Source organism: Sorex araneus, chromosome X (assembly GCF_027595985.1).
Source record: "Sorex araneus isolate mSorAra2 chromosome X, mSorAra2.pri, whole genome shotgun sequence".
Lineage (NCBI taxonomy): Eukaryota > Metazoa > Chordata > Mammalia > Eulipotyphla > Soricidae > Sorex > Sorex araneus.
The window spans coordinates 134,263,298-134,282,983 of NC_073313.1; the positions used below are offsets into that span (position 1 = coordinate 134,263,298).

General features: G+C 37.3%; 1 protein-coding gene across 1 annotated transcript in view; it reads right to left on the reverse strand.

Annotated features, from left to right (window-relative positions):
* Nucleotides 1–19,686, reverse strand: part of SH3BGRL (SH3 domain binding glutamate rich protein like) — a 105,250-nt gene that overhangs the window by 46,939 nt on the left and 38,625 nt on the right. Inside the window, exon 2 of the mRNA XM_055121376.1 lies at nucleotides 6,745–6,930. Coding sequence (XP_054977351.1) covers nucleotides 6,745–6,930 — 186 coding nt within the window. The remainder of the gene's footprint in view (nucleotides 1–6,744; nucleotides 6,931–19,686) is intronic.

The window sequence follows — 19,686 nt, forward strand, 5'->3', positions numbered from 1 at the left end:
AAAGAATAAATTTTAAAAAATAGAATAAATTAAAAAAAGGCAGCAGCATGAAGGGCAATTTCTCAATCAGCCAGAAAATTTCAACCAACATAGGGAGAAAAAATATTCTGCAATTATCTTTTACAGAAAAGTAATAAAATTAAGAAAAATAAATTATATAATCAAGTGATATTAAATTTAATGACACAAATATAAGAGGAAAGAGAGAACGCTAAGAATCTTTGAACTACATATTAAGTTTAACCACCCTTTTATCATTAGCAGTATCCGAAATAAATGTTAAGCTTAAATATATAAATGACTCTAAATTTAGGGTCACAATATTAAATCTCCATATGTTTCAGTACATTTATAATGCTAATCAACACATGTCCTACAATAATCTGTAAATTATTATCACTCATAAAAATTATACATCCAATCAATAACACTATTATGTAAAAAAAACCACACACACATTCGCTTAATTTAAAAAAAAGAATGTTCTATATAAAAAAAGATGGGGAAATAGCCAACGATGGCAGTTTCAATGAAAAAGGGGCCCTCATTCCTTGTTGGTTGGAGTATTATCTGGTTCATCTATAAATAAAAAAACTTGAGACTTATAATCATATTAAAAATAATCAATTAAATATTAAATATTACTATAATGTATCATGAATATAACATAATATTAATATCAAATATTAAAATATTACCTAGAAATTAAATTCCATGGCATTTATCCCAAGAACCTTAGGTCATTATCATGAAAAGGTATAGACATGCCCATGTTCGCTACAGTGTTATTCACAGTAGCTCACATCTGGAACCACCCAAATGCTATTCCATATGAATGAAAAAAGTACCTGTAGTTTATATACACAAAGGAATACTACTCCGCTATAAAAAAAGATGAAAAATTGCTTTTTTCGTTGCAACAGGGTTGTAAATAGGGATGTCATGTTAAACAAAATAATTCAGAGAATAAAGGATTACTTCTGGGTGATCTCATTCATATGTACTGTACTAAGGCTCAAATCAAGGGAATAAATAGTATTCAATAAAACCAAATTCTTGTACTTTTATTAAATAACTGAGGTTTCCAACTTAGGGAAAAAGTTGAGAGAGGAAAGAGGATGATTAGAAGTGACAGAGGAATAATGAGGAGTCTTTGGCATTTGGCAGTTGTGAATGCAGGCATCATTATAGGTTGAAAGCACAAACAATAATATTGTTACAATATTATCCTCCAAATAATAAGAATACAATTCTCTTTCAGAAAAGCAAAGATAATCTTGTTTACATGTCTGGTTCTAAAATGATATACATAAAATTCACAATGTATATTTAAAATTTATTTCATGGAAATGTACTTTAGGTCTTCATATACATTGGATGAAATATTCTGGGGACAAAGATTACCTAATACATTTTGTTTCTACTAAAGACCTCACCTAGGTAAATAAGGTAATTGATTCACATTCCAGACTTGAAATAACTCTAAATCATATATCATGGATTCTCACCATGACGTAATTTCCTCTCCAGGACCATCTGGGAAAGTCTGGGTACATATTATGTTTTTACAACTGGAGAGTATTATTTAGATCTTATAAATAGGAACCATTGATAATGTGAAATTTACCGCACAATTCAAGGCTGTGTGCTGCAAAGAAGAATTTTCCAATTTAAGGTGGCAATACTGTCAAGTATGTCAAGTACAAGGAGTGCTAATATAGTTTAATTAAGTAATTTAATATGATGAACACTTATTCAGGTGTAAAAAGCTGCAAAGCAAACAGAAGATGTTAACACAAAGAGCAGCAACACTGGGGACCTGTTATCATAGCTAAGATTATTGGAACAGTAAGGAAGGCGATATTATAAAGAAAGGCAACCATTGTTATGGAAAAATAAGAGGAGAATACCTTATATTTTCTTCTCCTTCTGTCCCCCAATCATCCAAACAGTTTCTTCTACTATTGACCAAAACTTATAAGGAGGCAATTGGCAACAAATTTTGGAAAATATAATTTTCTGGGATTTTTACCCCACATACACAACATAGGAAATTCAAGGAAAGAATGAATAATGATATTTGACTAAAGAGAACAATGAACAACGCAGTCAGCGATTTAATAGAAGAATAAGAGTGAAGGTTATATCCAAGTTGAAAATCTTATTATTTGTGTGACTTGGGAAATAATTTAGCCACGTTTAGATCTTGATTTCTTCCTCTATAAAAAAGAAATTTCAAGACCTACCTAACTGGGATAAGTGTAAGAACTGACTGATATGTTCACTTCCCTGACTCTGTGAGAAAGGCAAATCTAAATTCTTATTGTTACTTAACTATTCAGTGTCTAGCAAAAAGGATATTCTCAAAAGAAGTTGGATTCCTTTCAATTAACAAATATATGCTTGTTTCCTTGAGTCTTACTATTTTTCCATATATCAGTGATAGATTCCTTATACCTGTAACATATTCTATTCTCTCACACTGTGACTCTTGAGGAGATTTGAAGTAGTTTCTGAAACATATCGGAATAGCACAATACATATTTTTGCAAGTCAAGAAAACTGACATTTCTGTTTTAAAAAGGAGAGAACAGGGCAATGCATGTTAATTTAAATTTATTTTCCTCTATGTGAGGTAATTCTGGATTAATACTCAAACCGTGGCCACCAATAAAGTGCCAATGTACTCCATTAAATTATGTTGGAACTGATCCATTCTTCATGCCCTCCCTCTATAGCAATCTAATCTGGGAATTCAGAATCCAAGAGCTTGGTTTGGATTGGCTTTGAACATTACATTGTTTTGATGATTTAGATATCATATATATGATAGATGTGTGAAATTATCAATTATTTCTGACTTTTCTTCTTTATTTTACTTAGCATGTCCCCTCCTATTCCATCTGTATCATCACAAGTACAAGATAGTGTCTTTTCCCCGAGCGGCCGCACAAGTGCGACCCCCTCCGTTGCTGAACGCCCATGATCCCGGAGGCCCACTACTTTCGGCACCAGCAGCTTCTTTCAGAAGTGTCTATAGATTGTGAACTAAGCTACAGCATCATGCTGCCACGGGAGGGAAAAGGTTTTTCTCTCTTGGCTTTTTCTTTCCCTGGTGGCAGCGTGGCGACTGCCAGCTTATAAGGACCACTAAACAATGGTACGAGCTTGCAATGATGCCATTTCTGGCAGAAATTTCTCAGGACTTTGTTACTAAAATACCAGAAATCCAAAACCGCGCAGCCGCAGTGGTCGCACGACGTCATATGCTCTTCATTCTCAGCAACAGAAAACTAATTATCAAATGCTGCCTTTTTGGCAGGTCTGATTGTTGGGGGGAAATTCCAAATAATGAGTTTCCTGTTGAAATATTGAATGTAATCAAAGTAAAGAGAAAGTAAAGAGAAAATCATCAGCCACACAGGCAGGGGTGTGGCGGGGGGGCGGTGGGATGGGAGGTATACTGGGATTCTAGGTGGTGGAACATGTGCACTGGTGAAAGGGATGGGTGTTCGATCACTGTATGACTGAGACTTAGGCCTGAAAGTTTTGTAACTTTTCACATGGTGATTCAATAAAAAAAATTTTTTTAATTAAAAAAATAAGAGAGTGTCTTTTCTTAAATATGGATGGTATTTCGTTGTGGATATACAGTACAGCTTCATTATCCACTGATCTGTACTTCATCTTGGACACTTTGATTGTTTCCTTATCTCAGCTATTATAAATAGCACGTCAATAAATATAGGAATGCATGCCTTTCAAACTAAATTTCTTCTCTTCTTGGATAGATGCAAAAGAAAAATAGCAAAATTATATGTATTTCTACTTTTGGTATTTAGAGAAATCTCTACACTGTTTTCACAGAGGCTGTTTAGTTTGTATTCTCATCAACAGCACATGAGCATTCTTATTTCTAATGTTAAGATATTTACCTGCATTTGCTGTTTCTGATATTTACTATATCGGCTTTTCCCTAATTCACTGAGTGCAAGAAATTTTCTAGAAAATTCAATATCATAAATTTATAGACATGTACTCTATCCTCAAGAATGCTCCATGTGAATACGAGAAGAGTATATCTATATGCATTCACAATTATTTGAGGAGGGTTGGTAATGGCCTGTAAAACTCTTAAATTCGTATTGTCTGATTCCTTAATCTTTTGTTCTCTAATTTTAACCCTATTTACAAAGCAATTGTTTCGATACAGATTGCAATTCTGCTGTAACTGTGGAGAAGAGACAACTCTAGGTTCCTACTATTCTACTATCTTTCCCTGCCCCCAATCATGCATGCTGTTTTAGTTAAGCTGAGGTATCTTCCAAATCCTGAGATTCAATAATAAGCAAAAATATATAATATAGAGACATTGCTACTTAACTATATAAATGAATATTCTGAATAATTGTTAGTATTTATAAAGTAGGCTTTTACACATCAACCCTGCTTACAACGAAAGATGAAATATTTACGCTTGTCAGAACTGAGAAATACAATTCAAGGAAAAAACTATTTTGTGAAAATGAACTAATCTCCTTTTTAAAAAACCTTTTTATTGAATCACTGTGAGATAGACCCTAACGAAGCTGTTCATGATTGGATTTTAGTCATACAGTGTTTCAACACCCATCCCTCCACCAGTGTACATTTCCCAGTACCAGGCTGCCGCTATGGCAGGCACTTTTCTTTCTTTTTTTCTTTCTTTCTTTCTTTCTTTCTTTCTTTCTTTCTTTCTTTCTTTCTTTCTTTCTTTCTTTCTTTCTTTCTTTCTTTCTTTCTTTCTTTCTTTCTTTCTTTCTTCCTTCCTTCCTCCCTCCCTCCCTCCCTCCCTTCCTCCCTCCCTCCCTCCCTCCCTCCCTTCCTCCCTCCCTCCCTCCCTCCCTCCCTCCCTCCTTCCTTCCTTCCTTCCTTCCTTCCTTCCTTCCTCCCTCCCTCCCTCCTTCCTCCTTTCTTTCTTTCTTTCTTTCTTTCTTTCTTTCTTTCTTTCTTTCTTTCTTTCTTTCTTTCTTTCTTTCTTTCTCTCTTTCTTTCTTTTATCTTTCTTTCTTTCTCTCTCTTCTTTTGGGCATTGTGGTTTACAATATTGATATGGAAAAATTATCAAGAATATCCATTTACCTACTTTTAACCCTCAGATATTGTCCAGCATGATGATTCCCAGCTATTATTATTATTGTCATACTGGTCTCTTCTCTATTTTACCTACCCTAAGCCACACACACACTTGTGGTTAGTTCAACTACTGACTAACCCTCCTCCTAACCCCTGTTTTCCCTAGCCATGGATATTAGTCTTCACACATATATATATATATGTATATTGAATTGATACTTGAAAGGATTCCCACAAAATGTCATTTCACTTCCATATATACCTAGATACTAGATTATTGATCCTAAAATATATTTTTTATTCATGTCAATACTGAAGACATAGAAATATAAACAGATCTTGATTGTAAATTCCTATAACCCTTATAATTGTATACTGTCTCTTCATCTGGCTGTCACATTATAACCAATCTCTAAATTTCAGGTGTATGTGACTCATTCTACATACCCATATGTACTTTACTGTATTTTCTATGTTTGAATGGCCATAGGTTAGAGATGTGACTTAATATACAGTGAATAAAGAATGAGTGATACTGGTCCATGGTTTAAATGAAGATTAAGCAAGGGATTATATTTGAAAACAAAAACAAAAGTTATTTTTCTTCTTTGTTATACAAATTAATAAAATATGTTAATTTTTTGTTGTTTGGGGGTTACAATAAGAAATTCTCTGGGCTTACTCCTTGTTCTGTGTTCAGGGATCACTCTTGGCAGTGCTCAAAGGACCATATGGTGCTAGGGACCAAACCTAGGTTGGCCACTTGCAAGGCAAATATCTTGCCTGCTGTGGTATCTCCCTGGGCCCAGCTATCCTAAATTATATGTGAACTCACTAATAATATCAAAATAAAGGATTACATGCTTCAAGAAGAAAATAAAATTCTCCTTTTAAAAAATTAATTTTAATTTGAAGTAATTGGTTGAGTTCTTATAAGAGTCTTTGTAAGAGTAATACGAGAAACAATACAATTAATTGCTGCCTAGAATTGAAGTGATAAATATGAAGTCAGTTATATTCTCAAGTTATTCATATTCAGATATATTTACAGTATATTCAGATATTTTTACAGGTAAATATTTGGTGGATGACTCATTCACCTGCTTTGAAGTAGAAGACAAAATACTCCGGCTAGAGTAAATGCAGAAAATAAATAGAAGAAAATAAAAGCATACAGATTTGGGGTGAAGTGCAAGGGACATGGATTTGAGACCATTTATTTCAAAAATAAGAAACTAGGGCAGGAAAGAGTACAGAAGCAGGAGAGGTAGTTTAACGAGTACAGGGTGTGCCTTGTAAGCGGCTGACTTGGACTTAATCCAAAGCACCGCATACAGTTTTCTGAACACAGCCAGGAATGATTCTTGAGCAGAAGCAGGAGTAAGTGCTGAACACTGCAGGCATCACCCAAAAACAAAAACAAACAAGGAGAGATAGTACAGGAGATATAGCACTTGTCTTGAATGCTGCTAAACCTTGTTCGAATTCCTAATATTGCAAATAGTTTCCTATGTACGTCCAGAGATTACTTGAAAAGAGTAAGAAATAGTCCCTGATCATTGCCAGTTGTAGCCCAAACACCAAAAACACTTGAAAATAAGAATATAATAATATAAATTGATTACTTACTCCACGGTACTGATTTTCATTGAAAATCTGGGGTGGCAGGGGGTAGCCTGTGGCAGGTCGGCTATTTTCTGGTACATTTTCTCTCATCCACTTCCGATTCTCTTCATTTACTACAATATCTTTTTCTTCAAATCCAATTTTGTTAGCTTCTAAGAAACCAAGAATATCTTGCTGCTTCTTCTTAATCTAGTAGAGAAAGCACAAAAATCATATTTTTAACCAAACAGCTTTTGTTTTAATCTTTCAAATGTAGTGAAAATTGTGTACAACCAAAATGAATTAAGAAATAAATTAATATTTGTTGTTTTATAAAAGATAGCAGATTTACTTCTCAAAATGTGTCACTAAAAAACAAGATTTTCAAAATACCAATATTTTTTGTCAACTTGACTTGTACTTTTTTCATTTGAAAATATCCACATCTAATGATGCAGAAACATAGGTGGTGGATTTTTAAAGTTCAGCAGACCAAAAACAAATATAGTAGAAAGCTGCATTTTCAGATTCACTATAAGCCTTGCTTCATTTTATCCACTATTGAAAGTCTCTCAAACAAGACTATTTCCCTCTTAACAAACATCATAGAGTGGAAATTAATCTGTCCTTGAAAATACTAAAAGCTCAGGGGGATGGAGTGATAGCACAACAGGTAGGGTGTTTGCCTTGCACGCGGCCAACACAGGTTTGAATCCCAGAATCCCATACGGTTCCCTGAGCACCGCCAGGGGTGGTTCCTGAGTGCACAGCCAGGAGTAACCCCTGTGCGTCTCCAGGTGCTACTCAAAAAGCATATATATATATATATATATATATATATATATATATATATATACTAAAATCTCAGAATACTATACATTTAAACTTCCACTGTTAAGTATAAAAACTGAATAACTGAATAAGATATAAGTACTAAGTCTTCTATATACAATGTTTGGAGTATACCTTCACCATCTATTAGACTTTAAAACAAATGCTGCTAAGTTATGCTACTTCTTCAATAATTTTATATTGAAGGACAGAAAGTGCACTTATTTCTCCCCCAATTACATTTTTTTAAATTCTTTTATTGATTCACCATGTGGAAAGTTACAAAGCTTTCAGGTTAAAGTCTCAGTTATACAATGCTCAAACACCCATCCCTTCACCAGTGCACACATTCCACCACCAAGAATCACGATATACCTCCTTCCTTCCCCCCACCTCCCCAGCCACCCACCCCGCATGTGTAACTGGTAAATTTCATTTTACTTTCACTTTACTTTGATTACATTCAATATTTAAACAAAAAAATTCACTATTATTGATTTGGAGTTTCTCCCCCCTAAAGTCGATCTGCTGAAAAGAACGCATTTGGTAATTTGTTTTCCATTGCTGAAAATGAAGAGATATGAGGTCAGGAGGCCGCACCACCAGCAGCATAGTTTTGGATTTCTGTATTTTAGTATTTTAGTAACTAAGTCCAGAAAAATGTCTGCCAGGAATAGCAACATTGTAAGCTTGTACCTCTCAGCTGCTTTATATTCCACATATGAGTGCGATCTTTCTATGTCTGTCTCTTTCTTTCTGACTCATTTCACTCAGCATGATACTTTCCATGTTGATCCACTTATATGCAAATTTCATAACTTCATGTTTTCTGACAGCTACGTAGTATTCCATTGTGTAAATATACCAGAGTTTCTTTAGCCAATCATCTGTTCTCGGGCACTCTGTTTTTTTCGATATTGTGGCTATTGTAAACGGAGCGGCAATGAACATGGAAATGCAGATGTCATCTCTATTATACCTTTTTGCCTCTCCGGGATATATTCCCAGGAGTGGTTTTGCTGGGTCAAATGGGAGCTCAATTTCTAACTTTTTGAGAATCGTCCATATTGTTTTCCAAAAGGGCTGAACGAGTCGGCATTCCCACCAGCAGTGAAGGAGAGTCCCTTTCTTCCCACATCCACGCCAACACCGGTTGCTTTTGTTTTTTGGGATGTGGGCCAGTCTCTGTGGTGTGAGATGATATCTCATTGTTCTTTTGATCTGCATCTCCCTGATAATTAGTGATGTTGAACATTTTTTCATGTGCCTCTCAGCCATTCGGATTTCTTCTTTGGAAAAGTTTCTGTTCATTTCATCACCCCATTTTTTGATTGGGTTGGCAGTTTTCTTCTTGTGGAGTTCAACCAGTGCATTGTATATCCTTGTTATCAACCCTTTATCGGATGGGTACTGCATAAATATCCTTTCCCATTCTGTAGATTGTCTTTGTATTTTGGTCACTGTTTCTTTTGAGTTGCAGAAGCTTCTTAGTTTGAGATATTCCCATTTATTTATTTTTATTTTCACTTGCTTGGCCAGTGGCGTGTTCAAAGAGGACCTTTTGCCAGTCCTTCTCAAGCTTTTCCAGGAAATTGAAGAAACAGAAACCCTCCCAAACAGTTTCTATGAGGCTCATATCTCCCTAATACCAAAAGCAAACAAAGACACCACACAAACAAAAATACAGGCCAATATCCCTGATGAACACAGATGCGAAGATCCTCAACAAAATATTAGCAAATAGAATTCAACAACTCATCAAAAAGATCATACACCACGACCAAGTGGGATTCATCCCGGGGATGCAAGGATGGTTTAACATCCGGAAATCAATCAACATAATCCATCATATCAACAAAAGGAAACATAAAAATCATATAATCATATCAATAGATGCAGAGAAAGCATTTGACAAGATCCAGCATCCGCTTATAATAAAAACACTCGCCAAAATGGGTATAAAAGGGACCTTCCTCAATATAGTCAAAGCCATTTATCACAAGCCTATGGCAAGCATTGTCCTCAATGGGGAAAAACTAAGAGCCTTCCCTCTGAGAACAGGGATGAGACAAGGATGCCCACTCTCTCCACTTCTGTTCAATATAGTACTGTAAGTACTTACAATAGCGATTAGGCAAGAAAAAGATATTAAGGGCATTCAGGTAGGAAAGGAAGAAATCAAGCTCTCACTATTCACAGATGATATGATACTATACCTAGAGAACCCTAAAACCTCTACCAAGAAACTCCTAGAAACAATAGTCTCGTATAGTAAAGTTGCAGGCTATAGAATCAATACCCAAAAGTCCATGGCTTTCCTATATGCAAATAATGAGAAAGAAGAAAGTGACCTGAGAAAAGCAATCCCGTTCACAATTGCGCCTGAAAAAATCAAGTACCTCGGAATCAGCTTAACAAAGGAGGTAAAGGACTTGTATAATGAAAACTATAAAACACTACTTCAGGAAATAAAAGAGGACACGAGGAAATGGAAAGACATCCCCTGCTCATGGATTGGAAGAATTAATATTGTCAAAACGGCAATTCTCCCCAAAGCATTGTACAAATTCAATGCGATCCCTATAGGGATACCCTTGACATTCTTCAAAGAAATGGAGGAAGCGCTCCTGAAATTCATATGGAACAATAAGCCCCCACGAATAGCTAAAACAATCCTTGGGAAAAAGAAAATGGGAGGAATCAACCTCCCCAACTTCCAACTCTACTACAAAGTGGTAGTCATTAAAACAACATGGTATTGGAACAAAGGCAGAGCTGCAGACCAATGGAATAGGGTTGAATACTCTGACATACACCCCCAAATATATGATCATCTAATCTTTGATAAGGGAGCAAGAAATCTGAAGTGGAGCAAGGAAAGCATGTTTCACAAATTGTGCTGGCAAAACTGGATGGCTACATGCAAAAAAATGGGCTTAGACCTCCATCTATCACCATGTACAAAAATCAGATCAAAATGGATTAAAGACCTCAACATCAGACCAGAATCCATAAGGTACATTGAAGATAAGGTCGGCAAAACCCTCCACGACATGAAGCCAAAGGTATCTTCCCCCAATTACACTTAGGAGAGGGCTTTAAAATAGTAAAAGTGAACACTCTCCCACCGGCTCGCAGGCGATGGGGGCTCCCCTGGAACCCACCAATCCCCTGCACTGCATGGACATGCCTCTCTGCTTGTCCTTAACACCGAAACTCTCAATCAGGTACTCACTCGGACCATCCTGACACCGCCTACCCACGCCCAGTGTCCCAAGAGATTACTGGGGGCGTGGCCTGTATATCAGGGGGTGTGGCCTCAGAAGGGGCGTGGCCTCCTGCGGGGGACCACAGTTGTAATTTTTCTTACATGATACTCTGTAAAACCTATTTCTTTGAAAAACACCCTGGCCCTCACAATCACTCTATGCCAAAAAGTCCTTTAGCTTATTCTAACTTCACAAGAACTGTCAGTGAAAAATAGAAGCTGCACAAACTCCTCATAAAAGAGAGTATAGCCTTAAGTCATCAGTAGAGGCCCCACATAAACGAGGAGGAGTGCCTGAGAGTAAGGAAGTATTCTAGAATAAGAACAAGGCTACCAGTATCAACTTAGCACAGAATCCCCCCTGCAGCAAGAGGGAAGAAGGATAGATAACTAGAAGGTTCCAACTTTATACTTCCATGACAATATGAAGAAACAGCGAAAATCCCCTCCACCAAAAGAGGATAAAGAAAAGATTCCAGAAATCTCCACAGGGGTTAGCCACATCCAAGACCGCTCAGAAAGAATTCAGAGAGGAAATCTTGAAGAAGGTCGATGTATTCAAAGCAACCATGTAACAGACATCCAATAAATTAAGAGAGGATATGAATGAAGCATTGGAATGGTCAACCAAGAAAATGCAGGAAGAAATGAGAGCAGAAATTTCAAAGCTATGAACAGATGTCACAAAGCTACGAACAGAAGTCACACAAATAAAGGAATTGGTAGATGAATTAAAAATCTCAGTAGGTGCCCTCAACAGTAGAATGACTACAGCCGAAGACAGAATCAGTGGCTTGAAGATGAGCTGCAGAAAGCTTACAGGCAACAACAAATAATGGCAAAAGATCTCAAAATGGCTCTAGAGCGAATCAGAGTTCTAGGAGATGACATCAAGAGAAACAACATAAGAATCATTGGAGTACCAGAAGCACAGGAAAGTAACCCCAATGGGAAAAAAACAGTTAAAGATATCAGTGCTAAGAAATTCCCAGAGCAGGAGAAGGCAGGCTTCCAGAATCAAGGAGCCCAAAGAGTACAAGCAAAAAGAGACTCAAATAAAAAGACTCCAAAACATCATAGTCAGAATGACGGATGCTGTGGATAGAGAAGCAATACTGCAAGCAGCAAGGTCAAAGAAGGAAATCACATACAAAGGAGTACCCCTTAGATTTACAACAGACCTATTAGAGGAAACCCTCCAAGCCCGAAGACAATGGTGGGACAGAGTGAAAAAACTCAACGAAATGAATGCCTCACCAAGAACACTCTATCCGGCTGAACACTCACTCAAAATCGAAGGAACCATAAACAACAGCTCAGGAACTTCATAGACTCAAAAATCAAACTTAAAAGAAGGACTAAAGGGGCTATTGTAAGTCAAGGAAGAACCCCAAAAGAAAAACAAACCCCACAGAAAGATGACACAAAACCTCATGACAATAATGTCTCTCAATGTCAATGGCCTAAATGCACCAATTAAGAAACACATAGTGGCAAAATGGATCCAGAAACTAAACCCAACATTCTGCTGCCTGCAAGAAACACACCTCAACAGTCAGAGGAAACACAGACTCAAAGTTGAAGGGTGGAAAACAATCCTGCAAGCAAACAGCTCCCTCAAAAATGCTGGGGTGGCCATACTAGTATCCGGCAACATAGATTTCAGGTTGAAAAAAATTAGAAGGGACAGCGAACGTCACTTTCTATTTATCAAGGGATATGTGCAACAGGAAGAAATCACACTCATAAATGTATATGCACCCAAGGAGAGACCAGCTAAATACTTAAAACAACTGCAAACAGATTTTAAGGAGGGCATCGCTAACAGCACAATCTGCCTTATCACCTCTGGATAGATAGACCAAGAACAAAACTCAGCAAGGAAACAGTGACTCTGAAGGAAGAAAAAGAAGAGAGAGACCTAATAGACGTATACAGGGCTTTACACACTAAAAAGAAATAATATTCATTTTTTTCTAATAAACATTGAACATTTTCCAAAATAGACCCTGTTCTTGGCCACAAAACATGTGTCAATACAATCAGAAAAATAAAAATTGTGTCAACTATCTTCTCAGACCACGATATGCTGAAGATAGAAGCTAATCACACACAGACGCAGAGAATCAAAGCAAACACCTGGAAATTAAACAGCTCAGTGTTGAACAATGAGTGGGTCAGGTAGGAAATCAAGGAAGAAATCAAGAGATACCTCGAAACAAATGAGAAAGAAGACACAAGCTACCAAAGCATATGGGACGCAGCTAAAGCTGTGTTAAGGGGGGAAATTATAGCTCTCCAAGCATTCCTCAGGAAGGAAGAAAGGGCCCACAAAGATAGCTTGACTTCACGGCTCAAGACCTTAGAAAAGGACCAGGAAAAGGAACCCAAACCAGACCGAAGGAAAGAAATAATAAAAATTAGAGCAGAAATTAACGACATGGAAACCCAGAAAACAATCCGAAAGGTCAGTGAAACCAAGAGCTGGTTCTTTAAGAAAATAAACAAGATTGATAAACTGCTAACAAGACTCACAAAGAAAGAGAGAGAGAGAAAACCCTAACAAACCAAATCAGTAATGAAAAGGGGGACATCACAACAGAAACCAATGAAATTCAAAAGATCGTCAGAGACTACTTTGAAAGTCTGTATGCCACGAAACAAGAAAACATAGAAGAAATGGATGAATTCCTTGACTCCTACAATCTCCCAAGACTGAACCAAGAAGACTTGGAATACCTGAATATACCTATTAATATCAAGGAAATTGAAACTGTAATCAAAAGTCTCCCCAAAAACAAAAGCCTACGTCCAGGTGGATTCATTGGCGAATTCTTACAAACATTTAAAGAAGACATGTTGCCAGTTCTCCTCAAGCTTTTCCAGGAAATTGAAAAAACAGGAAATCTCCCCAAACAGTTTCTACGAGGCACATATCTTCCCTAATACCAAAAGCAAACAAAGACATCACTAACAAAACAATTATAGACCAATATTCCTGATAAACACTGATGCGAAGATCCTCAACAAAATATTAGCAAATAGGATCCAACAACTCATCAAAAAGATCATACACCATGACCAAGTGGGATTCATCCCGGGGATGCAAGGTTGGTTTAACATTCGTAAATCAATCAGCATAATCCATCATTTCAAAAAAAGTAAAGATAAAAACCATGTGATCATATAAATAGATGCAGAGAAAGCATATTTCAAGATCCAATATCAGTTTATGATGAAAACCCTCACCAAAATGTGTTTGGGAGGAACTTTCCTCAAGATAGTCAAACCCATCTACCATAAGTCTATGGCAAGCATTATCTTCAATGGGGAAAAACTAAGGGCCTTTCCTCTAAGATAAGGGACAAGACAAGGATGCCCACAATGACCACTTCTGTTCAATATAGTACTGGAAGTACTTGTGATTAGCTGTTAGGCAAGAAAAAGAAATTAAAGGCATTCAGATAGGAAAGGAAGAAATCAAACTATCACTATTCACAGATATATGATACTATATCTAGAGAAGCCTAAAGCCCCTAAGAAACCCTTAGAAACAATAGACTTGTACAGTAAAGGTGCAGACTATAATATCAATAGGCAAAAATCCATGGCCTTCCTATATGCAAACAATGAGACAGAGGAAAGGGAAATGAAAAAAGCAATCCAGTTCACAATCGTGCCCCAGAAAATCAAGTACTTCAGAATCAGCTTAACCAAGGAAGTAAAAGGTCTCTACAAAGAAAACTATATAACCCTACTCCATGAAATAAAAGAGAACATGAGGAAATGGAAACAAATCCTCTGCTCATGGATAGGGAGAATCAACATTGTCAAAATGGCAATACTCCCCATAGCATTATACAGATTCAACGCGATCCCTATAAGGATACCCATGACATTCTTCAAAGAAATGGATCAAACAATCCTGAAATTCATACGGAACAACTAACGCACACAGATAGCTAAAACAAGTTTTGGAAAAAAGAGAATGGGAGGCATCACCCTCCCCAACCTTAAACTATACTACAAAGCAGTAACAATTAAAACAGCATGGTACTGGAACAAAGGCAGAGCTGCAGACCAATGGAATAGGGTGGAAAATCCCTACACACAACTCCAAATGTATGATCATCTAATCTTTGATAATGGAGCAGCAAACGTGAAGTGGAGCAAGGAAAGCCTCTTTAATAAGTGGTGCTGGCACAACTCAACTGGACAACCACATGCAAAAGAATGGGCTTAGACCTCAACCTGACATCATGCACAAAAGTCAGATCAAAATGGATTAAAGACCTCAACATCAGACCACAAATCATAAGGTATATTGAAGGCAAGGTCGGCAAAACCCTCCACGATATTGAAGCGAAAGGTATCTTCAAAGATGACACACAACTGATGAACCAAGTGGAAACAGAGATAAACAAATGGGACTACATAAAACTAAGAAGCTTCTGCACCGCAAAAGATACAGTGACCAGAATACAAAGACTATCTGCAGAATTGGAAAGGATATTTACACAATACCCATCAGATAAGGGGTTGATATCAAGGGTATATAAGGCACTAGTTGAACTCTACAAGAAGAAAACATCGAACCCCATCGGAAAACGGGGCAAAGAAATGAAGAGAAACTTTCTCAAGGAAGAGATACGAATGGCCAAAAAGCACATGAAAAAGTGCTCTACATCACAATCATCAAAGCAACCATAAGATACCACCTCACACCACAGAGACTAGCACATATCCAAAAGAACCAAAGCAACTGCTGTTAGAGAGGATGTGGGGAGAAAGGGACCCTTCTACATTGCTGGTGGGAATGCCAATTGGTTCAGCCCTTTTGTAAAACAATATGGATGCTTCTCAAAAAATTAGAAATTGAGTTCCCATTTGACCCAGCAGTACCACTGCTTGGAATATATGCCGGAGAAGTAAAAATGTATAGTCGAAATGATATCTGCACTTACATGTTCATCACAGCACTGTTTACAATAGCCAGAATCTGGAAAAAACCTGAGTGCCCGAGAACAGATGACTGGTTGAAGAAACTTTGGTACATCTATACAATGGAATACTATGCAGCTGTTAGAAAATATGAAGTCATGAACTTTGCATATAAGTGGATCAACATGAAAAGTATCATGCTAAGTGAAATGAGTCAGAAAAAGAGAGACAGACATAGAAAAATTTCAGTCATCTGTGGAATATAAAATCACAGTTTGGGAGACTACCACTCAAGAGTTGTAGAAATAAGAACCACGAGGTCTCCCCACAGCTGGGAAACTGGCCTCACATACTGGGGGAAAATGCAGCTCAGATAGAGAAGGGAACACCAAATAGAGGATGTCGGGAGGGCCCCCTGTCAGGTTGGAAAATGCGATCTGATAGTAGACTATAGACTGAACATGATGGCCACTCAATACCCCTATTGCAAACTACAATACCCAAAAGGAGAGAGAACAAAAGGGAATGGTCTGCCACAGAGGCATGGTGGAGTGGTGGGGAATTGGGTGGGCGTGGTGAGAGGGATACTGGGATCATTGGTGGAGGTGAATGGGCACTGGTGGAGGGATGGGTAAATGATCACTGTATGAATAAAATGTAAACACAAAAGTTCATAAGTTTGTAACTGTACATCACAGTTATTCTCTAATAAAATTTTTTTTAATTATAAAAAATAAATAAAAAGGTATATGCTAAAAAAAAGAAAAGAAAGAGAGGGACAGACATAGAAAGATTGCACTCATCTGTGGAATATAAAATAACAGAGAAGGAGACTAACACTCAAGAATAGTAGAAATAAGTACCAGGAGGTTGGCTCCATGGCTTGGAAGCTGGCCTCACATGCTGGGGAAAAGACAGCTCAGATAGAGAAGGGAACACCAAGCAAAATGTGGTTGGAGACCACGCACAGGAAGGGAGATGCATGCTGAAAGTAGACTAGAGACTGAATACAATGGCCACTCAATACCCCTATAGCGAACCACAACACCAAATTGAAGAGAGAGAACAAATGGGAATGCCCTGCCACAGAGGTGGGGTGGGGTGGGGGGGATGCTACTGGGGGGTGGGAGGGATACTGGGTTCATTAGTGGTGGAGAATTGGCACTGGTGGAGGGATGGGTTCTCGAACATTGTATGAGGGAAACACAAGCACGAAAATGTGTAAATCTGTAACTGTACCCTCACGGTGATTCACTAATTAAAAAAATAAATTAATTAAAAATTTAAAAATAGTAAAATTAATGCTTCTTAGGTTTCTTCTATGATATATATTATTTTAGATTCTTTAACACACCTGTGGTAATTTATCAGAATTTAAAACCATCATCATTCCTAAGCTATAGAGCACAATCAATAAATGTTTATTCATAGAGTCATACTAAAGACACAGAGGAGAATAATAAGTTTCGATCCAGGAAGCCAAGATAACTGAATAGTATCTCTCTGCTCAGCCAATAGAAAAATGAATAGAGAGATCCCGTGTTGACTTCCTCTGCATCAACAGCAAAATCTATTCTAAAACGTAGCTGAAGAAATGTATTTGAAATTGTAAGTATGCAGTGAAGAAGGAGAACTCCTGAGTGGAATCCAGAGAGCACTCCCTAGCCACAGTAGAAGTCTGAAACTGGGAGCAGATTGTAGGCATTGTGAACCATATGAAATTAGGAAAGCATGGCTGGCCTCATATGCAACCAGAGGGTTCACTCAAAGTGGGAGGTCCTGCAGGATTCACAAGGGTGAATGTGCCTACCATTCTGGGAAACAAAAAGAAGAGGGAGTAACCCAGTGGGAATTCAGAGACAGCTAGGAATGTTATTCCCAGGAAAGAGGATCCAGGACACAAAATGATAGGCAGCAAACAGGAGAGGAAGTTACAATCCCAACTGCATATAGCACTGTCGTCCCGTTGCTCATCGATTTGCTTGAGCGGGCACCATTAATGTCTCCATTGTGAGACTTGTTGTTACTGTTTATGGCATATCGATAGCAGTATGCCACGGGTAGCTTGCCAGGCTCTGGAGTGCAGGAGGGATACTCTCGGTAGCTTGCCAGGCTCTCAGAGAGGGATGGTGGAATTGAACCTGGATCAGCCACATGCAAGGCAAAAGCCCTACCCGCTGTGCTATCGCTCCAGTCCCCCAACTATGTAAAGATTGAACAAATTCAATCCAGGGAATCCCACAGTGATTTTCACAAGGTTAAGTGTAGCCGAAACCCCCAGGAGCAATGGTCTCACTGAATTGGAAAAAGAAATACACCATTGCCCCAATGCTGAATTCCAGAACACAAATCTGAGGAGGGAAAACAAGACCAAGGCAATACAGTAGGGCTGTAGCTTCAGACGTAGTGGCCAGTACCTAGATAAATGCATGGAGTCTTACAGCAATTAGTACCAGAGTAAGCACAACTGAAAACCTTAAGGGTAAAGGGGTGGAAAGAGATCTCCTTAGTGAATTAGAGAGAGGGATGCCTTCATCAAGAGAAAAAAAACACCAATTGCATATCATCAAGCTGCAATCAGGAACACATCTATAACCCACCTTAACATCAGACACAATAAAGAGAGAAGACATAAGAAGAGGAATAGATTTGGGATGAATGAAGACTGCCTGGGAAGGAATTCAAATTCATCAGAAATTTCCTAATTCCCTGAAGACTTCAAAATCAACAATTCTACACCAAAATCATAAATGTCAATGCCATTATAAAATTCCTGACTATAATAAATGTTATTATAATAGTAAATATTTTAACTACATTTATTTATAATCACAGTAAACCCAACCCTAAGAACCCACACTTAAATGAATATATCAGTAAAGAACATCAACAAGACAAAGGAAGTATGAGAAAAAAATACAAAAGTAAATCAGTGACTAATGAATAGAGTGGTTCAATTAGACAGTAAAATAAGGGGCTCATCTGTATAATGATAGAACCTTAAGGTTAAATCTCTGACACTACAATAAGGTAAAGAAAATCCACTTTGAAAAAGACAAACAGGCAACTAATCTCCAAAAGAACACAACCTACAATAAAATATGTAATTAAATGAGTTATTTCTCATGTTTTATAATCAATCTTTGTCATATTTTCTCAGCTTAAGCTTTGATAACCATTAGCAGAGGATCAAACTGTGATATACTGAAATCTAAAACGACTGTCCAAAACTGTATTTGATAGTTAATCAACAATATTTTGGGTGTATTAGAATTTTATTGGTTTTCTAAAATCCCCTCAAAAAAGACAGCAGAAAATGCTACTCATGGTTACAATAAAGAAGGAAAAATTAAGCGCATATTTTTTAAAGTCTAATTTCAACACATTAATATGTGAAACCAAGATAAAAAATAAGCAGATTAGGTGAGAGGGTTCAAGAGAACAAAGATAATGAGTGCAGAGTAGTTAAAAAGCAAACACTTCTTGCTACTGATGCCATTTAGACTAAGCTTAATAATTATAGTAAAAATACTATCTATATGTATTCATGCAACGCATAGTTTTAGCAAAAGTATATTCAAAATTTAATCATGCTGATCAACTGTGAAAACTGAGCTTGCAAATGTTTTATTGCACAAAATCAGAGTTACTGCATTACAGATTAAACTTGGGAACTTTCCTAATAGATTTTTACAATTCTACTAACTTCTTACACATTATTGGAAAATGAATAAAAACTGAATAAAGACTGAGCCTGTGTGTATTTTATCATCTTTAAAAACAGGCTATAAGTTGTGAGCCAATCAACTTATGCGAGATAAAGTTCATATTTATATAGACTCCATCTAAGTGGTTCTGTTTCTTACAAATGTTGCCTTAAGCAGCGCCACAAAAAAAACGTGTGTGTATCCGTGCGCGCGTACACA